General features: G+C 46.0%; 1 protein-coding gene and 1 pseudogene across 1 annotated transcript; one reads left to right on the forward strand and one right to left on the reverse strand.

The window, feature by feature from the left end:
- Positions 1-27,344, forward strand: PPA1 (inorganic pyrophosphatase 1). Its single transcript, XM_075533988.1, has 11 exons — positions 1-168; positions 2,393-2,451; positions 11,858-11,911; positions 13,119-13,238; positions 15,887-15,973; positions 18,118-18,244; positions 24,392-24,519; positions 24,758-24,843; positions 25,704-25,773; positions 26,582-26,624; positions 26,993-27,344. Exons 1-11 carry the CDS (start codon positions 105-107, stop codon positions 27,022-27,024), a joined length of 870 nt encoding a protein of 289 aa, XP_075390103.1. The 5' UTR covers positions 1-104; the 3' UTR covers positions 27,025-27,344.
- LOC142429025 (microtubule-associated protein 1 light chain 3 beta pseudogene) lies at positions 19,550-20,175 on the reverse strand (annotated as a pseudogene).
- Positions 27,345-27,713: the final 369 nt, after the last annotated feature.

The raw sequence follows: 27,713 nt of genomic DNA on the forward strand, positions 1-27,713 counted from the left end.
GTTCAGTCCTCGCAGTGCGCAGGTGCGGGCGCCTCGGCAGGTCAGTGGGCTCCGCGTGCGGGCGCCTGGGTCTGTGCGAGCGGCGGCGGCTGGCCTCCGGCACCATGAGCGGCTTCAGCAGCGAGGAGCGCGCCGCGCCCTTCACCCTCGAGTACCGCGTCTTCCTCAGTGAGTGCCCGCGGCCCGCGCCCCTGCCCCGCTCTCCCGCCCATTCATTCCCGGCTTCCCGGGCCGGGCCCTCCGCCGGTCCCGGTCCCCGCTCGCCGGCCGGACCGCGTGGGCCGGCCTCGGCCTCCGCTCTCGAGTCGTGGGGCGCCCGACCCCGGCCGCGTCGGCCTGGGACGGGGAAACCTCTGAGTCACTCCGGCAAGGTGCGCGGAGGTAAAACAATCCCCGTGAGAGGATTGCACAGCCAGCTTGGGGCGGGGGTGATTTCCTGCACCCCTGGATACCTGGGCGGCGGCGTGAGGACCAGCCCCTGGTTCCGCCGGGGAAGCCGAGGCCGCGGGCAGCGCTGGCCGATGGAGGCGCACCATCCTTCATCCCGCCGGGGTCCCGGGCCGCGCGCCTGCCCCAGGCCTTTTCCCGTAACGCGGCTGCCTGCCGGGAAAAGCGCCCGGTGAAACTGAAAGCTCTTCCCCTCGAGTTAAACTAGTGATGTCAGGCTGGAAGAAAGTCCGAGCTTGGACCCTTGACCTTGGGCCAAGACTGAGTGTGTAAGGGGCGGGGTGGGGCTGTTACCCGAGGATGCTTGGGTTTATTAAGCTCAATTTCTACCCTCCACGCTACCAGGAATAGCTTATTGGTGATAAACACACGCATTCAAGCATGGGTCTGCCAAAGGAAGTGGGCAGGTGTGCACACCTGTGTGTTTGAAGGGCTGGCGAGGGAGGAAGGGCGAGGACAAACAGGAAGGCCGAGAGAATGGACAAGCAAAGCTTCCAGCAAAAAAAGAACTTGGGGGGAAAAAGAAGAGGACTTGATGCAAAGGGCTTAAGTGGAGAGCAAATGCTTTGAAAATGATGAGGGCAAAGACTGTACAGATGTGCTTTATACAATTGATGTATGTATATGTATGGATTGTGATAAGAAGTGTTTGAGTCCCTATAAAATGTTTTTTTTAAAAAAAAAAGGAACTTGGAAGAAACTGAAAGTCAAGCCCAGCATCTACACATCTAGCTGAAGATTAAGCTACCAGGAAGGGTGGGGCTGCCGGTGTTATTTCATTTTGGATTCAGGCAAGCCAGGGCATTGTAGGGACTTCTGATTCACATTTCACTGGACAGTTTTATTTTGGAGATAAGGGTTGGCTCCAGGACTTCTCTCTAGTAGGGGCAGACGTGACTCTCTCTGATTTGAAGTTGGCCCAGTGGCCTGGGTGATAGTCTTGGAGGTCTGGTTACAGAGCAGATGCTTTGGATTTAGATTTTTTCCTTGGTAACAGTTTGAGGCTGTACAGCGACAATGGGTATTTGATGGCCCTCATGGGAGACCAGAGCCAGGCATGGACGTTGGCACTAGCTAACGTTGATGGTTTTTTATCAAACGAGACTGTCTGGATCTAAAGGAATAGCCAATAACGAAAGCCAGTTATACAATTTTTTTTTTACTTTTTTTTTCCAGTTATACAATTATGTAGCTTTGAAACGTGTCAGCATTTTTCCTAATGTGAGAAGATTTTTTCTTCTTCTTAAACATCTGTCAGGTTCCACTTCCCGTCCTCTTTAGAACTCATGCAGGGTTCGCCCACAAGGTCAAAACTGGCTCCGAAGCAACTTTCAACAGGACTGCAGATGCTCGCTGTTTGGCTTTAGCTGTTCCATTGAAGTGTTGAAATTAGAGGGATGTCAGGGAGATTTGACCCTCCCAAGGATAGTGACGATGTTTTTGAACTTCCTTGGGATAGGGCGATTAGATTTCTAGATATAGAAATCACCTGGGAAGGTGTTGCTACAACCTGATCATCTTTAAGAAAAATCCTTCTACCATTGCTGTGTTCCTGAGCCTTCGCTGAGAACGGCGCGGTTAATGGTTCAGCCGCCTGGCTCCCTCTTTTCTCCCTGAGCATTTCAGGATAGTTCCGTAAGCTGTAAACCAAACCGATGGAAGAGTAACCTAAAACAATGTGACCGTCTTTGGGGCACTAGGCACTGCTAGGCTCTGGGGATGCAAAGGTGCATGAGTCTGTCTGGCCTCCCTATAAGGATAAGTGTTTGTGTGTCGCCTAAGGAACCCATAGGAGGAGAACCCAACCCAGTGTGGAAGCGGGGTCAGGAAATGGGACACCTACATCCAGCTTTTCTGGTGTAGGGCTAAAATCTTGGTATAAAAATTGTACTTTTTTAGCAATAGGATTGACTGCAGTAATAACTCTTTCAACTTCATTTTACAGAAAACGAGAAAGGACAGTACATATCTCCATTTCATGATATTCCAATTTATGCAGCTCAGGTAAGGCTTCCTAGTCTTCGGAATAGTCTTTTTGTCTAGATCAATTAGTTCCACTTGTGGGATTTTTTTTTTAGATGTATCTTAAGTGTTTAAGAAACTTCGTCAATCTTGCCATAGTGAATGAAGGGGGAAGTGCAGAGTGGAGACCCAAAGCCCATTTGTTGGCCACTGGAGATCCCCTTGCAGAAGGGTCTAGGGGAGGAGTCTGTCAGGGTGAGATGTAGCACCGATGGAGAATACAGCTTTACTCCAGTTCCTAAATGCCTCCTCCCCCTCCCTCCCCTCATTATCATGATCCGAATTCTACCTTGCAAGTCTGGATAGAGCAGAGGATGTATACTGGTGCAGATAGGAGCTGGAGGCACAGGGAATCCAGGGCGGATGATACCTTCAGGACCAGGGGTGTGAGGGGTGATACTGGGAGGGTAGAGGGAGAGTGGGTTGGCCAGAGGGAACTGATTACAAGGATCTACATGTGACCTTCTCCCTGGGGGACAGACAACAGAAGAGTGGGTGAAGGGAGACGTTGGACAGGGCAAGATATGACAAAATAATAATTTATAAATTATCAAGGGCTCATGAGGGAGGGGGGAGCTGGGAGGGAGGGGAAAAAAGAGGACCTGATGCAAAGGGCTGAAGTGGAGAACAAATGCTTTGAAAATTATGAGAGCAAAGAATGTACAGATGTGCTTTACACAATTGATGTATGTATGGATTGTGATAAGAGTGGTATGAGTCCCTAATAAAATGTTTGTTTTTTTTTAAAAAGAAACATCGCCAAGCTGGGAGGTAAATGTGCACTGATAAAATCAGAAGTCTGTCTTAAAGAGAGATTATTTCTTTAGTAGAGCAGGCATAAACGGGGGCAGGAGGAGAGGCATCGAAGCCAAGTGAGGGCGTTAGGAAGTCACATTGGTCTTTCCTGTGTGGGTCTTTGGAACAATAATAATAGGTTTCAACTTCAAACCCTTAGTAGCTGGGGAGTCAAGTTCCATCCTAGCGTAAAGCCGGCCCATCTGGTCTCCAAGGCCAATAAAGCTTCCTGGCAGCAGCCTGCCGCGTCTTTCTCCCACGGAGCTGCCGTTGGGTTTGAGCTGCTGGCCCTTCTGGTTCTCAGGTGAGTGCTTAACCACAGTGCCACCAGGGCTGCTTCTTTAGTGGTTTCAAAAACAACCGTGTGGCTGCACCACGTTTGCGTGAACTGTGAGATTTTACAGTAAAAATAGGCTAGAGTACTCTGGAAAGGTGGGGGAACATCTACGTCCTAGCCTGGGAGAGGTAAGATCGGCAAAGAGGTTGCCAGGACTCTCTTCCATGGCACTGCTGCACAGACTGACCTTCTGGTCACTAGGCAAGAGTGTTAACCATTTTCACCACCCAAGGACTCCAACGGTAAATCCACCGACTCCCCCAAAGTGTTGCGTATTCCTGTACACGCAGCAGTGAGCTAAAAAACTTCAGCCCTAAACAGATTTAGAACCAGGACCCTCGGTGGCGCAGTGGTTAAGCGCTCAGCTGTGGATCATGAAGTTGGCTGTTTAACTCTACCAGTTGCTCCTCTGGAAAAAGAGTGGCCTTGTGCTCCTGCAAAGATTTACAGCCTTGCAAACCCTCCAGCCAGTTCTACTCCTCTGACGTTGCTAGGAGTCTGACTGAGTCTTGGACAGCAAGGGCATTGGTGGGTTTGGAAGTTTATCACAAATGAGGAAGAATCTCCCGTCCCATACACACACAAAAGCTACAACGATAGATAGGCACACCTTATTTACTTTTCCTCTGCTTTGCCGTGTTTCATGGACACCGCACGGTTTACACTGTGAAGGGCGGCAAGCTGCATCAAGCCTCTTGACGCCCTTTTTGTAACAGCCATGCGCACTTCATGTCTCTCGGTCACTTTTTAGTTTGTCTCATATTTCAAACTACAGTATAGTATAAACATAGTTTTACATGCAAAACAACACCCCCCCCTCCAAAAAATGTGATGTATATTGTGTTTTTAGACTCCTTTCCAATACCAGAAGTTTGTACTATATTTAGGAATTGACTTACTGGATGGATGTTTAAATCTTTTTGCACATTTACATATTGTTTCATTTCATCAGGAAGCTTGATTCGCAGTAAGTACATGCAAAGTTTTCCCAGTGGTAAAAGCTATGTGCATTTTTCCACCTGAGTTCTATGTCCCACCATAAGAGACTTGAACGTGGTGTTCTATTGCATGTCCAGAATACTACTGTAGATAAAATTTGATCCTGGCATGTGCTGGGTTCTTTTGTGTTTCTGGCTTAACTATGGTGGAAATACACCTCACTGATCGCCTATCTCATTATCCAGCATTTGTGACATTTCACATTTATAACAGTAGTGAAAAATACCCACTATCTGACTATTTTGCATATGAACTATGTGCAGCTGGTGGTAACAAACACTGAGATTTGCGCAAGAGGTGCATTGGCTGTCATGTTCATGTATCCCTTGGCTAGGCCAAGATTCTCAGTGGTTTGGGAGTTGTGGAATGGTACACTCTGTAGGTATGTACGGATCAGGCAGTTGTGTAGAGATAGCCTGACAGTTACGTAATGATACAACGTGGCAGTTATGAAATGGCATCCTCATTCTCCATCTTGTGATCTGCTGTGGTCATCCTCCGTTTTTGCATGATGCTGATTTTCACGTGGTGACCTCATCTTTGGAATCCCCCGACCATGTCGATGAGTGAGGAACCGTGTAGACAAGTCTATTGCCCGCCCACTGAGAAGCTTGCTGCAGTTCTGGTCAGATGCTTGGACTTTGGCAAAATGTCTAGCCTTCTTGTTACTGGAGGAGCCTTTCTGAACTGCTTCAATCGGACGCAGTGGAGCAAGCAGCCCGAGGCCAATTACAAGCCACAATTACAGGAGGGACCTCTAATTGGCACGTATGTGCTTGTGGGAGTCTCGCAGCTACATTTGTTCAGAAACTCTAATTTGCTACAGTCGACTCCCTGGGAGTTGGTAGGAACTGGCGGTTCTCCTTCTTGAAAGTCAGCATTTGGTTGCTTTGGCGTGTCCGTTGTAAGTGTATCTGTGGGGGGCATCAAAAAGGGGGGGGATAAATTTCATTATCTCTGCATCCCATTTGCCCACAGAACTTTGGGTGTTTCCTGATATATTTTATTGAGTATTTATATAGGAGTGTATTACAGTAATATCTGGAACCATCTTGAACTGCAAAGAAGGCTAAAAAGACCCTAAATTTAGTGACTGCATTCTGGAATACAGATCTTCTAAAACAGGGGCGCTAATTCTTCATAGCTGCTTGGGGCCGTTCGAAAGTGATTGGACAACATTCTTGTGGCCAAGGACCAGAATGATGATAGCGCAGTAGCTAATCGTCTTGCTTCTCCCAGTTCCCTCCCGAGCAGGGAACCGATGATGTGTGGAGAGGGGTAGAACTTGCCCAGATAGCCTGCGACGTTGTGAAGTCATTCGTGGACTGACTGTTGTCTGTCACCTGTTGTTACAGGAAGATTTGGCTTTTCCACCACCCTTTGAGCCTCTGGGTCATATCATGCAAGTGCTCAGTGTGCTTGGCTGCCAGCCAAAAGTTTGAGCTCACCCAGAAGAAAGCCTGCTGATCTACTCTCGAAAGCTCAGCCATGAACAACCCTATGGAGCAGAGTGCTCCACCCATGTGGGCTTTCATGAGCTGAGATCAGTGCCACCGTTCCCGGGCATGGGCATTGGTCCTGAAGCCCATGTTTCTAGGACAGCTATGGATTGCATCAGTTCAGTCTCCATAAACCATAGCTTTTCTGATTCCCACCTAAGAGACAGGAAAGAGCTGTTTTGTTCTTAAGGAAGTTTGGCTCGGACAAAACACAAGTAAGGGTGTGGTAGACAGAAGTGTTCTGTCATCCTTAACTTATGTTTAGGTCCCTTTACCTGGGTGTTTCAGAAAAGATCTGATTCAGGTGGATGTTTTTCAGACCTCTGATTTCCATCCCACAGTTTGCTTTGTTTTCGATTTTCTTTCTTTCAACTTACCCTTCCCAAAACATTTTTAAATGCCCTCAGGACTAGTCATGTAAAGGCTATCTCCCCCAATTTCCTATGTGTGCAGAATGGGTGAGGGTTCTAGGTGTTTTTATCTCTTGGGTTCATACTTTCCTAACTGAAGTTAGGATTGGAACACAGACAAGAACTGGGTAACAATAAGAGACCGTGTTGTGATGATTGAAAATGCATATTATGTGCGACCACAAGACCTGGCTTCTAGCAAAGTCACAATAAACTAAAAAAAGTCACAGAAAACTAAATATAGGATGTTGGCAACAAGGCCTACTTACAGCAAAAGCTTCTCAAAGCTGTTTTATAGGGTAAAGATCACTGGACTTGGATGAAGAAATCTTGGCCTGACTGCCACTGACTGACTTTGTGACACTGAACAAAGTACTGGGTTAATTAAACACTGTTCGTCTTCCCAAAAAACTAAGTGCCATTGAGTCAATTCCAACCCAGATCAACTCCAAGAACAGAGTAGAACAGCCTCTGTGGGTCTCTGAGGCTGTAAACTTTTAGGGGAGCAGAAAGCCTCATATTTCTCTGAGGAGCAGCTGGTCGATCCGAACTGCTGACCTCTGTTACAGCCCACATCGTAAGCCACCATTCCATCAGGACTCCTTATTGTTGGGCTTAGTGGATGTGTTTTTTCATTAATCTCTTTATGTCTAGTCTCTAGGTGAATTTAGAAAAAATTCCTTTCTCCCACCATAGATAGCCTTTCTCCAAATTTTATTGCAAAACATAAATAAAAGGGAGTGATAGGAATAGAGTGATTTTTTTTTTTCAATTATACTTTCGTTCTAAGCTTGACATTGATTCTGGAGTTTTCTAGAGGAACCAATGCAGGTCAGCTTGAACATGCTAGTTTAAGCCACTCAGACAATTCTGCAGTACCATACAAGTCAGAAAGCGGTCACCAATTTTCCAATAAAGACACATTTACTATTAAGGTTCCGAGATGGGATGTAATGAACTTAAAAGACATGCTTCCCCATATAAATGTGCTGATGTGTTACTACCAGAAGCCTCTTCGTGAGTAAATAGCTTGACTCGTCTGGAAAACTGACCCGTTTGGAGGGTGATAGCCATTGTCCTTATGGTACCATAACACCCCTGGTTGATCAGTGGGGCTACACACCTACGCTGAGATAGCTGTAGGCCATGCACGTTTTCTGCCTCTCAAACAATGGTTTGATTAGTGGAGTGATTAAAATTTAGACTTGCTACAATTTCCCGTTTCCTTAGACTCTGGACATCATTACCATTATTGACCCCCCCCCCCCCCCATGAAACGATGGCAAGTCAGGTGACTTAGATTCTGACCTTGGGAGATCCGTGAAGCTCAAATTCGCCTTTTTCCAGGCCTCCCACCGGCGTGTCCGAATCACCCCTGTAGAGCTGCTCCCCTCGCTCCTTTCTCTGAACCGCGCTGGGGCGTGCTCCAAGCGGAGAGCAGGTGTGTAAAGCCCTAGCAGTGGGAACAAGACCACTGGCCATCCAGGATTGCGTGCAGGAAGTTCTCATGGAGGGAGGTGTGGAGTCCAAGTAGAACTGGTTCATGGGCTTCTCCACTGTTAATTTTTGGAAGTTGCTTGATTACTAGGCCTTTCTTTCAAGCGCCTCGAACCTCCAACCCTTCAGGAAGCATCTGGGGGCTGGCAGTGTTGCCACCGCCCTGGCACTCTCCTTGCAGGAAGGATCTACTGCTATTTTGGGGCCTAGCTAATTTCTAAACACCGGATCTTCAGACTTCCGGAGATCTTTTCACAGTACTATTAGCTTGCCATCATCTTGAAAGATGTTTTCTTCCCCTTTTTTTGCTTCCTAAAGTTATCTCTCTCACTGACGTTTTATCAATTGTGACTCATAGCAATCCTATAGGACAGAGTAGAAATGCCCCTGTGGGTTTCCAAGCCTGTAAATCTTTATGGGAACAGACGCCTATCTTTCTCCCACAGAGCGGTTGGTAGATTTGAACCACCAACTCATAACTCACCAGGGCTTCATTGCATGTACTCAACTCACTGGCGTTTTTGACTCAGCAGCTCTATAGGACAGGATAGAACTGCCCCTGTGAGTGTCTGAAACCAACTCCACAGGGTAGAAAACCTCATCTTTTTCCCATGGAAGGTGAGTCCTGGTAGCATAGTGGTCAGCACTTATGAATCTAGCAGTCTGAATCTACTAGTTGCTCAACAAGAGAAAGATGTAGCTTTCTACTGCGTAAAGATTAGAGTCGTTGAACCCCGCAGGGCCAGTTAGGTGTGCTATCCAGTTGCTTACTAAGTCTGCATGAGCTCTCCTGCAGTTAGTTTTGGAGATTTACTTTGGTGTTGTCACAGCGCCATCTGGTGACGCTTTAGGAAATTGGCGATAGAGTTTAAAAGCCCTAATTTGTTCTTGAATCATACATGCAAGTCTTGCGTTTTTAATACTTGAGAGGTGGTACTTACTGTATGGTACACAGTCTTGAAAACGTATATCTTGGGTAGAATGATGACCATCTAGTTTCTTTATAGGGGTCTTATTTGATGCTGGAGTCAGTTCAGGTTCCTAGAGACCTTATGGAGAACAGAAAACGAAGCCCTGCCCGGCACTGTGCAAAGAGAGTGTTGTCTTTGAGCCTGTTGTTGAAGCCACTGTCTTTGTCCATCTCACGGAGGGCCTTTTTCACGGCCTACTTATCCAAGCATGATGCCCTCCAGGGAGTGGTCCCTCCTGATAGCATGTCCAAACTGGGTGAGACAAAGTCCTGCCAACCTCACTTCCGGACATCCTCATTCAAATGCATCGATTCTTCTGTCTTTCTTGTTCATCGCCCGGCTTTCACATACATATGAGGCAATTAAAAATACCCTGGCTTGGCTGTGGACCGCAAAGTGGCATCTTTGCATTTCAAAGGGGCCTTTTTGAAGCAGATTTGTCCAGTGCAAGAGGCTGTTTGGTTCAGTCTTAGGTTTAAATAATGCTGCTACTCCTGTTCATGTTTACATCGCTTCAAATAGGCAGTATGCATCTTAGAGTAGACGCTCAGCCGGGCTTTAGGCTTTGTCATTTGAAGGAGAGCTTAACCAAGTGACAAAGTGGCAGACTAGAAGCCTGCGTGACTTTTCTGCTTAGGTAAAAGCAGTGAGGCAAAGATTGGCTTGAATCCTCTGTGCCGTTGCCATGTAACTTAGGAGCCCCTACTTTTGGGTGCAAAGTAGAGCTCATTCCCAAAACCAAACAGTTAAGTGGTTTTCACTTGAGATCACCTTTTTAAAAATCGAAGTTTTATAAAGGAATTGTTGCCTGAGTGACTTCATCTCTGCCCTCTCTGGAAGGCTCTGAAAACTGCATATTCTGACTGCTCGGTTTTTATTGGAGAACATACTTCAAGTTATTATCGCTGGGGTGCAAAAGGAGATCACAGTGGCCCTCTCACGGGTGTTTTCCAGCAAGAGTAAGCAGTGCTGCTGCTTCCCAGTGGCTGTCTGCTAAGTGGCCACCTTTCTCAAGTGGGTAACACCCCAATTCTTGGCTTCCCAGGAGAAAGAATTCGCGCGAAGCCCGCTTGTAATCTCAGTGGGTTTTTATGAAGGATGGGTGCATTTCAGGTTGTACAGTCTCAAAAGTGCACACTATTTCAGGGAAGCGTGCCAAAGTACGCGGTAGCCGCGCAAGTTCACAACTCGTGGAACAGCGCACCCACATGAGCGGGACCGAGGCCAGGGAGAGCGTGGCGGGCCACAAGCAGGCACAAGAGCAGGGTATAAAGAGAGTGGCCTTCCTGCCGCCAGGGTACTTCAAATCTTTTGCTGGGGAGGCACGCTTGAAGGTAAGGTATCGGTTGACCCCGCTGGCTGAATTAAGCCCACCTGGGTGATGGCACCAGCCTGGGCCTAGTTTGGGCCGCCCAGGTGTACCGCCCTCCTGGCTTGGGGCCTGAATTTGAGCATGTCCAGTTCAGAAGTCTTTATAGGTGTTTAATGGTCGCCTGCGTCCTTCCCAGCCTCCTTTATGGGGGCCTTTGCAGGCATGGGAGGACAACCCCATGTCCCTGTGTAGCTACCTAACAAGCTTAAATTGGAAGCTAATTACAGTGACCCTTAACTTGGATTTGAATTTCAGTCCCACCTAAGTGGATTTTTTTCTTTGTTGCTCTTGGTATGGGGAGGCCTGGTGGCTAAGCACTTGGACTGCTAACCCACCAGCCACTCCTTGGGAGAGACATGCTATTTGCTCCTATAAAGAGCCTCAGAAATGCTCTATAGGGTCACATTTTCTTTTGGATGTCAGTGAGTTCAAGTGTTTAAAATGCCATGTTACGTTAACTAGGAAAATAGGCTTTCTGTTCCCATAAAAATGTACAGTCTCATTAACCCATCGGGGCAATTCCACTCTACCCACTAGACCCATTACTAGTCATAATCAACTCAGTGGCATGGGAGGACAACCCCTGTCCCTGTCTAGCTACCAACCAAGGTTTGTTTGTTTGATACTAATCATCCCCCTTAACTTTTTCAAGTGGTTACTGGAAACACTTGAACTCACTGTGATAGCAACAGGCAGCTCAAGCCTGTGTTGTTTGGGGGTCAACTTTAAGTTCTATTTTAAGTTATACGGGGATTGTTCTCCCTGGCGAGGGAGGACAGCGGCTGAACCCCATGCTGTTCAAGGGCAACTGTACCCAGAGCTGCTGCCACGGGTTAAAATATGTCTGGCTTTTAAAAAAAATTTTATCTTAAATGAAGTGTCAAACTTCATGCCTTTTTTTAGGTGGACTTGATTTTTGGAAATAGTCAAATCCAGAGAGTTAACATGGGCAATGGTGCTGGTTAATTTTGTTTGAGTTGCATGATTGTTGTGTTGATTGACTTTTGTTTAAGGATGACAGCGTAATTGAGCTGGTTGGGGGGTGTCCTGTACACTGCCTGGCACCGACGCTCTGCGAGCTCCTTGAGTAATCGCAGCCTGGATCCATGAATAGCCTAGGCCAGGATGCTTGGAAGATGGGCTTCCTGTGGACTGCAAGTTCTGCTGCTTAACAACAGTGTGTGCGGATAGTCTCTCGCTCTCTCACCCCCCCTCCCAGTGTTTTATTATGAAACACACAGATTTAGACTTGCATAGGGAACTCCTCTATCTATGTCGCCATCTTGACATGATAACTAATATTCAGATATACTTGATTATGTATCTCTCCAGTTGGCTGTCTTCTTTTTAAGTGCGTTCTGTTAAAAGGCATCAGACTTAAAGGATCTTTTGACAATTAGATTACAGTGAGCAGTTTTAAGCTATGGGGGACGTAGTGTGCTCGTGGGAGGACGAGATCAGTGAGCTCCTGTGACCAGCTGACCATCTCCTCGTGGTTTTTTTTTCAGGATGTGTTCCACATGGTGGTTGAAGTGCCCCGATGGTCTAACGCCAAAATGGAGGTAAGGTTTTGCCTTATGTGGGTAGATTTACTGAGCGTAGCCGTGCTGGCACTTGCACCGATTTCCACACCTCAAGCCCAGGGTTCTCCTCTGTCTAGTCCTGATGCAGTTTCTGGTTACATTCCCACGACCTGTAGATTTACATTCTGTACAAGATAGCTCAACTCACCTTACTCCTGACCTCCCTTCCTCAGACCTTTGCTTCTGACCTTCCCAAAGCCCACGAGTGGCCTCTTCTGTCCTGGCCTCTCAGTCAGCCGCTGTGTGAGTCTGGGTAGACTAGAGAAACAAATCCATGGACACACATCTGTGCATAAGAAAGAGCTTTATATACAAGAGCAATTGAATATTGAGAAAACATCCCAACCTGGTCCAGATCAAGACCATATGTCCGATACCAATCTAAATTCCTCATCAGACTCATGCAACACATGCAGTGATGCCGAGTACAGGAAGATCACAGGCCAGTGGTGGAAAGTCTTGTAGATCCAGTGGCGGTAGAAGCATCTTAGCACTGGAGTAGGTCTCCACATGGCTCCTCCAGCTCCGGCTCCTACTGCATCAGTGTAGATACATCAGGCTCATCGTCAGTAATGTGTGATGAGCAGTCAGTGTAACCTGATTTACAGGCTGAACTCCACCCCTTCACTCTTAAGCCTCAAATTGACAACAGATTATATAACAACCATTGCCCCTGACTTCAGCACCCAGTCACAAATCAACTCCTTAAAGTCTGCTGATGACAACTATCGTATGTGGCTTTTTGTTGATGTGTGTAATCTGCCTTGCACCACCTAGTCAAGTTTCTTGACAGTAACCAGATTTTGCATGTAATAAATACACAAGGAAACGTGAACATTTCTAAATGCTTTAAAGGAAAGGGGAATTTGGATAATAACTTACTTTGCTGTTTTCATAGAGTCGTGGTACTTGACTCCTCAGTCATTTTTCCTTTGTGGAACTGGCGTGATTTTTTTCTCTTCGTAGAAGCTCCTGTATCCCACAAGAGTGTTTTTCATGTAGTAGCTGATGGTGAAGTTGTTTTGAAATTTTAAGCCTAAAAAGTATCATTTTAGTCTCACATTGTAACATGTAAACGATGTCGTTGGAGTGAAATGAAGGGGACGTACATGCTGTAATTGGCTTCCTTCAACTCTTAGCGGAATAGTAATGCACGGCCACATAACAGTTGAACTTTAAATTTCAGATCGCTACTAAGGACCCTTTAAACCCAATCAAGCAAGATGTGAAAAAAGGAAAGCTCCGTTATGTTGCCAATTTGTTCCCGTATAAAGGCTACATTTGGAACTATGGTGCCATTCCTCAGGTATGTGTCTGGACAGTGGCTGAAAATGCACTTTCTAGCCTACTCACAGCGGGCCCACTCTTGATACCTTCATACAGCTCTTGTCATGAGAGGTTGTAAAGCCACTCTAAGAAAAAGCCATCAATTAATTTTAATTCTATGTTGAATAACTCCTTTTCAAGAAACACTGAAAGGTAAATGCTGATGGGGTTTAATTTCAGTTTTGAAAGTTGCTTTTTGTGAATTTTTTTCTTTATGGACTGATGGATTCCAACTCATAGTAATCCTGTAGGACAGGATAGAGCTACTCAGGTGGGTTTCTGAGACTGTAACGCTGTATTGGGAGTGGAAAGTCTCATCTTTCTCCCAAGCAATGCTTGGTGGTTTGTTGCTTGTTGGTGGTTTGCAACTAAACACGTAACCACTGTGGCCCCAGGGCTCCTGCACGAACTGATTGTAAGCCACCTAACATCTTTCTGTACAGATTGAGTCTATTACCTAAAGACAAATGATGCAGAACAGTAGCTAAACGCATGGATGTTTGCTACCGGACAGACCAAGGTTCAAATCCAGTCTGTCACTTCCTAGTTTACCTTACTTGTCTCAGTTTCCTCCTCCCCAAGACAGATATTAAAAGCACTTGGCTCTTGAGTTTGTTTAGAATAAAGCCACCGAGCACCTAGAATCTGGCCCATCAAAGCCATTGACTTTTATGTGTAGAATCTTGGTTCCCTCTTTAAACGAAGGCTCTTTCTAGTAGCATAATGATGAGATCCCGACAGCCTAAACAGCCTTTTGAGGAGAGGGAACGTCTTCATTTCACTAATTTTTCCCCAGTATGTCATGGGTTCTTATTTAATTTGAGGATGAAGAATCACTAGGGTGACATCTATTAATGATGTGAGTCAGATTCTGGTTTGACTGGGCTAATACTGTGGCACTGAAGATTTTTTTTTTTTTTTTTGAACTGAAGATTTTTATATGAAATGCTCCATTCAGATTTTCCTTGCTGATTCGGAGAAATGATTGGTTTTTTGTTTGTTTTTATTATTAACTATTTCGCCTATTAAACAGTTCCCTGTGAAGCCATCTGCCTGTTAAAATATAGGTCAAGCTCATCCAGCTTTAGCTTGTTACGTAATCATAATGCTGCTTCACTAATGACTGCACTTCAGCATGCGCTTTAATTGATTTGGTATCATGCCTAGAAATATTGTCCTTTGGGAAAACATTGCTGAACTATTATTCTGTGGTTTCGATTTTGCGTCCTTGGTGTTGGCTTGGTTGGACCCAGTTTTCCTCTGTCTCCCTCACTTGTATCTTTTTTTGCAAGAGTGGGTGCCAAATGCAAGTAATTTGTCCTGGTTGGGGAGCAAAGGACAAAGGCAGCGTCTTAAGCTTGACATCTGACATCCACAGGCCATCTGTTCCCTTGCAGTTTAGCACGGGAAGAAAGTAGCTGTTTAAAGCCCTGGGAAACCCCGACTCCATGTTTCAGTCTGGATGTCTGGTCGGGGTCTGCTGGGGAAACTTATTTTGATGAAAGCCTAGTTAAAAGAACAAAGTACCCAGCGGAGTTGATCAAAGTTTTTTTCCCCCTAATCTATTTCTAAAGTAAATATTCTGGTCTCTATTTCTTTGTGGTTACATGACAAGGGATTTGAGTAGAGATGCTTCTAAAGAAAAGACCCACATGGCCAATAAGCCTGTGAAACTAGGCACAGCCTCAGTTGTCCTTGAAGAAACGTGCATCAAAGCCATGAGGTGCCGCTTGACACTTACTAGGACGGCTGTTGAAGAAGAAGATGGCAGGTGGGGCAAGGGTAGGGACAAAGTAGAGCCTGGTGGGGAAGGTCAGATGGTACAGTTGCTGTTTGGGGGATTCCAGATGACCCAGCATATAGGTTCCCAAACTTTTTGGCCTACCACCGCCTTTTCAGAAAAAAAATTACTCAGCACCCCCTGGCAATGAAGAGCTTTATACTATAGCTCTTACACTCCACCAGGATAAAGGGTGGATATCTTACTTTTGCAGCCCCTCCAGATTGCTTTAGGGCTCGCTAATGGGTGGTGGCACCCACTTGGGAACCATTGACCAAGCAGGGCCTAGGTGTAGCACCCAAAGAATTGACACATGTTCAGATAGATATTTGCACATGAATGTGCCCAGCAGCATTCTCATAATAGCCAAGAGGTGGAAACAGCCCGGGTTCTTTCAGTGGATGACTGGATAAAGAAATGGGATGCGTGTTGTGTATACATCTATAGGAAGTATACATTAATAAAGACAAAAGAGATCGATGTTATTCTAGTCCTGTAGGAAGGGGATGATGAGTCCCCTTAATGAACACATAGTTTCTATTTGAAATGATGGAAACTTTTGGAATTAGCAAATGGCAAGGGGGGTACAATATTGTGAGTGTAATCGATGCTGTTGAACTGTAGAACTGAAATTGTTAAAATGGGAAATTTCAAAAATAATTTTACTATAAAGCATTTTTTTAGTGTCGCAGATGCATACTAGGGGGTTTCAGGATTTGCTTGGCATTGTGTGTAGAATGAATAGTGTGTATAGAGTGTAGAATGAGATTCATATTTGCACCCCAACATTCATGAGCTGCTCTCTCAGTGCTAACGTGTACCGCTGTTCGCCAACCATTATTTTTTAGACTTGGGAAGACCCAGGACACAATGACACACACACTGGCTGTTGTGGTGACAATGACCCGATTGATGTTTGTGAAATTGGAGGCAAGGTAATGATCTAAAATTTATTTTCTTCAGTGTTGAAATGATAATCTTGAAATACACCAAGTTTATACTTTGGAAAGTATTGTGAATCAAATATGGGAACATGAGTGAAAATAATGCCTTTAGGAATGAAAAAGGCTTTCCTTTCATTCCTACCACTTGTATGTTACGTATATTTAAACCTAGTCTAGGGGAAAAGTTCATATATGTGTATCTGAATGTACTTCTATACAGTAGTATAGGCATGTTCTATGTTAAAAGACTATTCGTCTGACGGGTACCAAGAAGCAAGTTCATCTCAACACTGAGAAACCTTGTCTAATGCTTTGGAGTGGTCAGTGATTGACTCAAAGCAATTGACCTCTGGAGTCGGAGATTGACATTAGGGGAGCCTCTGTCCAGTAGGGATATATAGTGATGTTCTTGGGGAGGGGCGTTGGTTTGTTTGTTTTGGATTTAATAGTCTTATGTTTTCTTTATGCCTCGGATTGGAAAAAGCAAAGTTGTCACGCTGTGTTTTAAAACAAAGTTGTTAAGTCATGTTGTATAATTTAACTGAGCAGCAGCCTTAAAGTAAAAAGAAGCCTTGTTAAACTAATTCGTTAGTGAAACAAGGGATGTCCCGCTGACATCAGCTGGATCTCAGCTGAAAGCAGAGAACACCAGAAAGATGTTTACTTGTGTTTTATTGACGATGGCAGGGCATTGGGCTGTGTGCATCATAACAAACTGGATCATCTTGAGAAGAATGGGATTCCCAGCACACTTCAGTGTGCTCCTGAAGAACGTGTACCTGGATCAAGAGGCAGCTGTGCAAACGGCACAAGGGCAAACTACATGGGCAAGGTCAAGGGTGTACTTACTCAAACTGTATGCTGAGTAAATAGTCAAGAGAAACTGCATTATATGAAAAAGAAGGTGGTATCAGTGATATGAAGATGACACAGCCTTGCCTGCTGAAGCATTTGCTGATAAAGATCAAGGATTTCACCCTTAAGTATAGTTTACAACTTAATGTAAAGAAAACCAAAATTTTCACAACTGGGCCAATAGGTAACATGATAAATGGAGAAAAGATAGATGTTGTCAAGGATTTCGTTTTGCTCGGGTCCACAATCTGTGCTCATGGGATCAAAGATGAGGTGCACTAGGTAAATCTGTTACACGGACCTCTATAGAATATTGGAAAAGCAAGGATGTCCCTTTGAGGAATAAGATGCGGTTGACCCAAGCCATGGTGTTTTCAAATGCCCCCGATGGGTGAAAAAGTTGGCCATTGACTAAGGAAGTGTTGATGCATTGGAATTGTGCTAGAGAAGAGTATTGAAAGAACCATGGACTTCCAAAAGGACAAATGCATCTGTCTTGGAAGACGCATGACTAGAGTGCTCCTTGAAGACACGGGTGGCGAGACTTCCTCGTACGCACGCTGGGCGTGTTGTCAAGAGAAACCAGCTGCTGGAGAAGAGCCCTGTGTTTGTGAGGATGACTCGGGAGCAGGCAGTGTTTGCCGCCGTCGTGCACAGGCTTGGTTTGGGTGAAGACCGACTGTGACACTCAACCGCAGCAGTTACTTAGTGCTGCCATAACAGGAGTACTACAAATGGGTGACTTTTCCAAACATAAATTTTCTTCCTCCCAGTGAGGAGCCTGAAAGTCCAGATTCCGGGTGCTGGCCCTAGGGGAAGACTTTACCCTCTCTGCTGGCAAGGGAGGAAGGTCCTGGTCTCTGAATTTCTGCTCTTGAGCGATAACTTTGTGTGACTTGGCATTTGTCTTCTCCCTCCCCACCTCTTTCTATTGTCCCTTGCTCAAAAGAGATTGGCTATGGGATCATGCAGGGACATGGAGGCTAGGATGAAGAACACATTCGGGGGAGGGGCCACAATTCCCTCCATAGTGATATGTTTAAAACAAATTCCAGAGGACAGTGTACAGATATCACTTGCTTTGGATTATGTTAGTAGTTTTCTTGTGGGGTAGGGAAAGTGATGAAGGAGCTCCTCAGGTCACTGAACAAGGAGCCGTTGAAGGCAAGTCTGCAGAAACTTGGCAGGTTCCACATTCCCTTTGACGACTCAAGGGTCGCTCTCCTTCCAATCCCTCCGAGGGTTGTGCTTGCTGACTTGACTGTGGTGTTCCCTCTCAGGTGTGCACGAGGGGAGAGATAATCCGTGTGAAAGTTTTGGGCATCCTCGCCATGATTGACGAAGGGGAGACCGACTGGAAAGTCATCGCCATTAATGTGGATGACCCGGACGCGGCCAGTTTCAATGGTAAGGAACCCGTTTTTGAAGAGACTGAAGTTTGTATTATACCTGCCTCGTAAGCCACCACCAAACCGGGCCACAGACCATTGCCTTCAAACATCTGAGGGATGGAGGGGGCCATTTGAGGAAGCCTGGTTACCGCTACTCAACTTCTGTACTCGCCCAGGTAGCCTGTGCTTCCCTTTGCCTTCCCACACGCTGCCCCTCATTGGTCGGCTTTCCTTCTCTTTCATGGAGATAGGGCTCACAGAACACGCACTCGTGTGTGTGTGTGTGTGTGTGTGTGTGTGTGTGTGTGTGTGTGTGTGTGTCTGTCCGAGTAGTGAGCCATCACCATGATCTGATTCCAGAACATTTTCACCATCCCAAAAAGAAGCTCTGTATCCAGTAACCAGCATTCCCTCCCTGCCCCCAGGCCTACCAGTCACTTTGTGTCTTCATGGGTTTCTCTGTTTCTAACAGTTCATCCTGGTGGCTTAGTGGTTGCACTCTGGGCTGCCATCCCCAAGGCCAGCAGATCAAACCACCGGCAGCTCTGCAGGAGAAAGATGACGTTGTCTATTTCATACAGGGCTACAGTCTCAGAAACTCACACGGGAAGTTGGTTCAACCTTGGTGGGTCTACAGCATCGGTTCTCACCTGTGGTTTGTGACCCCAAGGGGTTGCCTAGGAACCGAGACACCACACCTCTCTAGGCAGTTCTGCCCACATGCAGAGATGCAGATCTGGTGAGAAAGAAGCGATCTCAGTCTTGGCACTGACTTGGCTTTTACCCATACTGTCACAAAGTGTAGCAATGTAGTTTACTGTTGCTATATTAGGACTGTTACCATGCTTCAAGACAAAATTTCACTTTTGATTAGAAATAATATGTAATTACATGTAATTATATAATTACATACTGTTTTTGTGATTAATCACTGTGCTTTAATGATGTTCAATTTATAACAATGAAAATACATCCTACATATCACATATTTACATGACAATTCATAACAGTAGCAAAAGTACAGTGATGAAGTAGCAGTGAAAATCATGTTCTGGTTGGGGGTTCCCACCACATGAGGCACTGTATGAAAGGGTCGCGGCCTGAGGAAGCCTGAGAACCGCTGCTCTACAGGTTGCTGTGTGTCAGAATCTACTGGCTGGCAGTGAGTGTTTGAGAACGGTTTGTCTAAATGGAACCTTACAATATTTTTTCCACTTAGCTTAATGTGTTCTGTGTTGTAGCATGTATCAGGACTTTTTGATGATTGAGTAATTTCCATTATTATTTTTTTTTAGGGTAACTCCAGTGTTTATTTTATTGGCAACTTAAAATGCAAAGCACTTTATTTATAAACCTAACATCTGGGTTTAATAAGAATAGTCTGCTGAAGCTGAGGGCGCGCACTGCGCGAGGGAAACACGCTACAACTCCCAGTGGGCGGGACACCGCAGCGGTGAGGGCCTGTGCTTAGAGGGGCTGACCGATCGACCCGCGCTAACATCCCTTTCCTTCCCCGCCCCTTGGTAAGGGGTGACAATTCTGGAGATGGTTTGGTCGGTCTTAGGCAGCCGGCTTCATGCCAAACGTCTCCTGGGAGGCGTAGACCATGTGCAGGAAGCCGTCTTCACCCCGCTCGCTCTCGTACACTCAGAAATGGGCGTGGACACGCTCACCATGCTGTGGCCGCTAACCAGCAGGAAGAAGGCTTGGTTGGCGTTCAGCTGCAGGCGCCTTCCTATGATTTTGAGGAGCTCGCTCATGTTGACGTGATTGGGGACGAGGAACTTGGTTTTATCCAGCATAGGAAGTTGCTTCTCACCCTTGTATCTTTCTATTATCACCGGGATTTTAGTAGGATGTTGTTCTCGGATAAGCCGGACATCTTCCACTCTTTGTTCGAACGAGCAGCGCTGCTTGAAGGTCTTCTCAGACAGCATAGCGCAGGACGGTGGTGGCGGCATCAGACAGTAGCTCAGACTAGGACCGTAATATTCCATTATTAGGAGCCCTGGTGTGTTGTGGTTATGGATGCAGGTGCTAACCACAAAGACGGTCATTCAAAACCACCAGTGGCTCTGTAGGAGAAAGGTGAGACTTTCTACTTCTGTAAAGAGTTAGTCTCCTGCCATCAAGTCATGTTGACTCATAGCAGCTCTTTAGGACAGAGTAGAACTGCCCCTGTGGGTTTCTGAGACGGAATCTTTATGGGAGCAGAAAACCTCTTTCCCCCTCAATGGATCTGACGGTTCAAAGTGCTGATCGTTGGTTAGTAGTCCCATCACATAGCCCAGCCCAGTGAACCGCCAGGGCAAACGGAAAGTCGGAAGGTGTCCCCTCAGCGGCATTGTCTCACTTGCCTGGTGTTGCTGCCGCAGACCACAGGCATGGCTTCCACCAAAGGACGCTTATTTTCCTCACCGGTTAGGAGGCCAGAAGTCCAGAGGCAGGGTTCTCGCTCTAGGGGAAGGTCTTCCTTCCCCTGTTGCTCTGAAGGCATGTCCTTGTCACTTTGGGCTTCCGCTTCTGGGAGGTCTTCCTCTGGCTTAGCCTCTCATCTTCCCACTCCACTCGCCTCTTTGTCCTCGTGAGCGATTGACTCAAGACACATCCTCCAGCCCTTCTGTCATTAGCATAAGAGAAAGCTCTTTCCCGAGTGAGATGAGAGCCATTTTCGTGGAGGCCCTGTTCAAATCATCGCAGTCCATTGTTTGAGCCTAGGACTTCATGTCCTTGCTATCTGTGAGCACATTGAGCCCATCGCATCAGCCCCAAACTTCAATCGGTTCCCAGTCCAAAACCTCATCTTCTGAACCATCTAAATCAAGTATGGGTGAAACTTAAAGTGTTTTCCATCCTGGAGTCAAATTCCTCTTCATCTGGGCGTGTGAAGTCTCTAATGCGCATTATCTTTCGGACGCGCAATCGTGGAACAGGTACAAGATAGACACCCCAAATACAAATGGGAGAAAGTGGGGGGAGGAGGGATAGCAGGCACCCAACCAAGTGCAAAACCCAGCAGAGCAGTTGCCACTAGGTCTCAAGGCCGGAGGAGAACCCTCCTTCGGAACCACGCGGCAGTCGCCATGACCTCCGCCCTCTGGGTGTTGGCCTTGCCCACAGGAGCCTGCTGTTGAGTGTGGGCCTTTGAGTAGCGCGGGTCCTGATTGGCTTTTTAGCACTTAACCTTCTGTTGTCATTCGCGTTCCAGCTCGACAGCACTGCCGCTGTGGTTAGGTGCCCAGAGCAAACACCTGCTTCTCCGTGTGCCATCCTCACGGTGGTTATGTTTGAGCCCACTGCTGCAGCCACTGTCCGTCTGTCCTGTCCAGGCCCTTCCTTCCTCTTTTTCACTGCACCTGTGCTTTACCAAGCATGATGCCCTTCTCCAAGGACTGGTCTCTCCTGGAGGCATCTTCTCTCGTGTCCAAAGGACGTGAGATGAAGCCGCGCCACTGAAAACAACGTCGGTCTTGTCTCCATTCATCCTATTGGTCCAGTTGTGAGGATCTGGGTCTTCTTTGCCGTGAGTCGTCATCCACACTGAAGACTGCGATCCTTGATGTTCATCAGCAAGGGCTTCCAGGCCTCCTCACTTTCGGCAAGCGAGGTTGTGTCATCTGCATATGGAAGTTGTTCACAGGCCTTCCTCCAAACTGATGTCACATTCTTCTTGATGGAACCCAGCGTCTCTGAGTGTTGGCTCAGTGTACAGGCTGAGAGAATACAACCCTGCATACACATTCCCTGATTGTTAAAGCGGGCAGCGCTCCCCAGTTCCAGCCTCTCAGTCCCTGTGCACGTTAGGCCTGGACACAGTGAAGAGCCCTGCGGTGCCCATCCTTCCTTCACAAGGCTCTCCGTCACTTACTAGCATCCGGTCAGTCTAATGCCTTGGCTTGGTCAATAAAGGCCAAGTCAACTTCTTGTTGGTATTCTCTGCTTTCAGCCAGGATCCATCTGACATCAGCAGTGTTCACGCCCATGTCCTCTTCTGAATCCAGCCTGAGCCTCCGGCAGCTCCCTGTCAATGTGCTGATACAACCGGTGTTAGGTGATCTTTTTAGCAACATCATACTTGCATGTGGCGTCGGTGACCCTGTTGTGCATTGAGCATCCGTTGGCTTGCCTTTCTTTGGCCTGGGTACAAGTCCTGATCTCTTCTAGTCAGTTGACCAAGCAGTTGTCTTCCAGATTTCCATGTCAGTTCACAGATGCTTGGAATGTCTGTCCTTACACGTTCTATTTCATTTTGACAACGTTCCACTTTCCTAGACTGATATTTCATACGTTCCAAGCTCCGATTAATCGATATTGGCCGCTGTTTCTTCTCACTTTGAGTTGTGCCCTGAAGGCTGGACTCCATCCCTGTCATGGTCAAGTCTACTTTCAGAGGGACCTCTGACTGAGGGACGCATCTTCTGACGGGGTTCTGGGTCTAGTCCCTAGGTTTTCAGTAAGTGACGGCGTCTCCCTGCTCTCCTCAGGGTTGTCGGTGGCATTTCTGTTCTCACCTCAGAGACCTTAGGCTTAGTCATACTTGAAGAAGGATAGAAACTGTATGCTTTCAGAGCACTTTTACTGGCCCTTCCACACATGAAACACATTTACCCCCACCACCTCATCCCCAACTCTTAAACCATTGTGCTATTGACTAAGCAATGGCTAATCGCCTGAAAAAGTAAGCTCTCTTTTTTTTTTCCCTTACCATCTGTGACTGGGCTGGGATCCTTCCTGTGAAAAATAGTCTCAACTTTTAAAATATCTTCTACTCTTCCAACGCAAGGTACCATTATAACCCCCAAACTGGTTTTTAATTGTGTGGCCTCCAGTAATTTCTCCCTTCTTTTGCCTTCAGAGCCATTACTGTTGTACTGATTGTCCCCTCGGTGTTTAATGCCTGCCTTTCTAGCGTGGTGTCCTGGCTGGTACAAATGCACGAAGTGCTCAGCTGTCAGCCAAAAGGTTACAGGTTCCAGTCTATCTAGAAATGTTTCCGAATAAAGGCCTGGCAATCTACTTCTGAAAAACTGCCTGGACCCAGCAACCAAGTGAAATAGAGAAAAATCTCAATAAAAAATAAAGTCAAATATTTAAAGTGGGTCAAAAAGATCACATTTAATACATGTTAGCCTAACCACAGCTGCTGAAGTCTACTTCACACAGTTTTCTGTCTTATTTATGTACGTACCACATTTTGTTCCGTCATGAACAGCTATCAAGCTGTTTGGGTTGTTTTAACTTTGGGGATATTATAAGTAACTTTGCTCTGAACACTCATGGTTAAGTTTTGTGTGGACATTTGGTTTTAATTCTCTTCGTTCATGTGTAGATACATTGCTGGGTTATATGGTAATCTGGTTAATCATTTGAAGAACTGCTGGTTTTCCCATAGCAGGCACACCATTTTCTTCTTTTTTTAAAATCATTTTATTGGGGGCCTTTAGCTGTTACCACAACCCATCCATCCATCCATCCATTGTGTCAAGTACGTTTGTACATTTGTTGCCATCATCATTTTCAAAACATTTTCTTTCTCCTTCTGCCCTTGGTATCAGCTCAACCCCCACCCCCGCCCCACCAGCATCATTTTATATTTCTGCCAGCAACATTCTATTTTTCTTTATCGTTACCAGAACTTGTAATCTTTTTTTTCTTCATTTTTATCCTTGTCTTTTTTTTCATCGTGTTATTATAACATTTGTGCTTTGGCGAAGCACATCTTTGGTTTAGATTTGCATTTCCCTAATGGTTTTTTATATTCTTACTGTCATGAGCGTGTTTTGGGGAGGAATGTTTATTAAAGTCTAGTTTATATTAATAAGAAAACATTTTGAGAATGATGAGGGCAACGAATGTGCAAATGTGCTTGACACAATTGATGTCTGTATGGATTGTGATAGAGTTGTACGAGCCCCCAATAAAATGGTCAAAACAAAACCTGCGCCGTTGAAAGCCCTGTGGAGGTCCATTGTGCTTTGGCCTGCATGGGGACTGAGGCAGCATCGACTCGAGGACAGCCGAGCTAGGAAACGGCTGCCTTGTGAACTGAGTCTATGCCCCTGCAGCTGGGAAGTCGGCTCCGACGGGGCGTGAGCCGTTGCCGGTAAGCCATCCGCCGCTCGCTCGGTATTTTGAACATAACTTGCAATCTTCTTACTCTCAGACATTAGCGATGTCAAACGTCTGAAGCCCGGGTATCTAGAAGCTACTGTGGACTGGTTCCGAAGGTACAAGGTTCCCGATGGAAAACCAGAAAACCAGTTTGCTTTCGATGCAGAATTTAAAGATAAGGTAATAGCTACCCTTCACAGCTGTAGATTTAGGCCTAATTGTATTCAGGTTTACCTATACTATTACCATCTAAAGCATATATAATCCAGAGAACAACAATTATCTCAAGAAGTTTGTTAATTTTATTTTTGACCCAAGAAAGTAATTCAACAGGCTCAAAATACCAAATTTGGGGAAGTGTTAGTAATGGGAAAGAACCCTCTTCAATCATTGTAATGCTTGCCGTGTCAAATTGTAGGATTTTGCCATTGATATTATTAAAAGCACCCATGACCATTGGAAAGCACTGGTGACTAAGAAAACAGATGGAAAAGGAATCAGTTGGTGAGTACTCTTCTGTGCCTGGTTAGTACACGTAGCTAGCTACCAGAAGATACTAACTAGTCCAGTCTATCCACTTAGAACAGAGATCGGTAGTCTTGTCACTCAGTGGTCAAGTCAGTAGGAAGATAAAATCCTGACCCCAACAACTGAAAAGTATCCATTACACCTCCTCTGAATGCACACAACTGAAACGAAAGGAAAAGGTGAGATCCGAGCTCTGTGGCGCTGACGGGAAGGGATGCAGGGGATAAAAAGGAGGTAGAATACCGGGGCTGGTGTAAGTAGACAGGTTGCCTTGCAAGTAAACCACTGTCTGCCCTGTGCACGAAACTGACCACTGAATAAAGGAGAGTGTTCATTGAGCAGTTCCTGTGCTGGGGTATACGACCAGAAACCAAACTCCTGCCACTGGACGGGTGCCAGCTCCCCGTGGCCCTAAGGGCAGAGTAGAACTACTGCCTAGGACTTCCGGCGGTCAACCTTTACAGAAGCAGACCCTCCTCCTCTCGCAGAGCGGCTAACGGGTTCAAACTAGTGACCTGTGGTTAGTAGCCCACCGCATAGCCCACCACACCATCAGAGCTCCTCAACGGAGATGTAAACTGAGCCATGTACTTCAGTGAGAATTACAGAACATTTAAGCTCAAGGTCTTAAATCTGACCTTCATAAGATAGAAATTTCATTAAAATGTAGGAAAGCTGACTACAAGAAGAGCTGTTCTTGTCTAAGTAAATAAGTAGAGTGTTTAATACAGGTGAGACTGAGAAAGCTTTCAGCTAAACCAAACTTGAATATCATCTGGCTCTGAAGAGGGATTTTCTGTTACCATGGCTCCTGTCTGTCTCGTTTTATTCGACAGCATGAACACAACAGTGTCGGAGAGCCCCTTCAAGTGTGACGCTGGTGCTGCCAAAGCCATTGTGGATGCTGTATGTAAACGCTTCCTTTCCCCAACACCTGGCGACCAAAACTGCGCTAAGCACACAGAGAATTCCTTCTGTCAGCAAACACTTGAGTGCCTCCCGTGTGCACAGACGAAGCTTAGCATGCGCACCTACGAGTCAGCGGTTGAGGAAAGAGCTGAGGGGGTCCTCGCCGTCTCCTTCCTCAGTGGACAGAGGGCAGAGTAGCGGGACTTGTACAAGTCAACAGGGTCCCAGAGCGTATCGAGCAACCCAACGGTCATGTGCCTTTTATAAGCCGATTCCCCTAAAAGAACCAATTTACCAGTCCCAGGTTTTCACAGGGACTGGAGAACTTGCCAAATTTTCAGTATCGTGTAAGTGTGGTTTATGATACTACACCAAACCTCCTTATGAGACAGTAAATTATTCACCACAAATATTTTTATTCTTGCTTGATGTTTAATGATCTGATTTGGATTAACCAAAAGACATTGATTTTAAGTTTACAGTGTTCAATAACAAGCAAAAGGAAGTGAAGTCTGATTTTTTTCTTCATTGCCCTCCTCATTAGATAGAAGAAAAAAGGACCATCTAGCAATGAGACCCCATGTATTTAGATTTGTGTGTGTATATATATATATATATATATATACACACACACACACACACACACACACACACACACACATACACACACCTATCACTTAGGACTGAGACGAATTAGACTAAATATTGGGATAGTGTCCTGTTCAGATTGTTAAATGTTTGTGTCAGCCTACTTTGTAGCTTATTTTTCTCTGGGACTAGACTAATTCTTTCTATTTTATTTTAGTTGCCACCACCTTGTGAATCTGGCTGCACAATACCAGCAGATGGTAAGATCTTTAGCTCCGTAGACTGACTGTAAGCTCATGAACATGGGGGAGTATGTGTGCCTCCGTACCAGGTACATGTATTTGTGAGAGGAAAGGCGAGCTGCTGCCTAGCCCGTCCATTGCCGCTCCCTACCACGGCCATTTCCAAACGACCAGCTATGTGTTCTCAGTGCTCATGGAGGCCTGTGGACACTGTCGAGGCAGCCGGGTGGGCCAGTCTCCGCACCTGTTTGTCTGTATCAGGGAATCCACAAAAGATCCATTCAAACAACTATATTTGCACCCCTTGTTTCATTGTGAGATGTTGGGGATCCTTCATGATTCCCATATCAGGAGTTTTCATGTGTTTTTCTTTTCTCTGAATGCAGTGAACAAATGGTACCATCACCAGAAAAACTGATGGCATTCCTCTGGAACACGGAATATTAGTGGACAGCGCTCCCCTCTTCATCTGGATGCAAAAGTGTAGTAGCTTCTCAAAGCTTCCAATGTGTAGAACTAATCGAAAGAAAATTCTACTATGAGCAGTCGCATATACTCAGAATGTCTAAGCGTTTTTCATATTTCAGCTACGATAACAGCACGTGCACATTACATCTCACAGTGGTTGTAATTTGGGTAATACGGTAGTCGTTCATAGATGTGCGAGGTATGCACACATCGGATGTGTATGCGTATGTATACGCCCATGTGTTAGGAAATAAAATTATTTTGCTGAAATTCTGCTTAAGGTATTTTTCTTTTCAACGGAAACCTGACAGGCAGGCGTGGATCCCTTTCAGAATTATTAGGCTAAAACTGACTGCTCATTTCTAGGAAGCCAGGAATGAGATCTTGGACTTGCTGTAGTCCTCATGTTGGAGACCGTCTGCTCAATTGTGACTCATTCCCCTTTCCCCTGCCATCGTGTGCGATTCCGACCCATAGTGACCCCTACGTAGGTTCTCTGAGGCTGTCAACCTTTCCGGGAGCAGAGAGCCTCATCTTTCTCCCTGGGAGCAACTGGTGGGTGTGAGTCCACAGTGCCACAAAGCGACCACGTGTGACGGTAGAACTGCCACCACGGTTTCCGAGGCTGGCGTCTTTATG

The sequence above is a fragment of the Tenrec ecaudatus genome, chromosome 16 (assembly GCF_050624435.1).
Source record: "Tenrec ecaudatus isolate mTenEca1 chromosome 16, mTenEca1.hap1, whole genome shotgun sequence".
Taxonomy (NCBI): domain Eukaryota; kingdom Metazoa; phylum Chordata; class Mammalia; order Afrosoricida; family Tenrecidae; genus Tenrec; species Tenrec ecaudatus.

What these genes read in the sequence shown, in the direction of transcription:
- PPA1 (XM_075533988.1), top strand. Translation starts at nt 105, where the DNA reads ATGAGCGGCTTCAGCAGCGAGGAGCGCGCCGCGCCCTTCACCCTCGAG. An exon ending in CGAGTACCGCGTCTTCCTCA is followed by an intron (nt 169 to 2,392) that starts GTGAGTGCCCGC and finishes TTCATTTTACAG; the next exon opens with AAAACGAGAAAGGACAGTAC. An exon ending in GGACGCGGCCAGTTTCAATG is followed by an intron (nt 18,245 to 24,391) that starts GTAAGGAACCCG and finishes TCTTACTCTCAG; the next exon opens with ACATTAGCGATGTCAAACGT.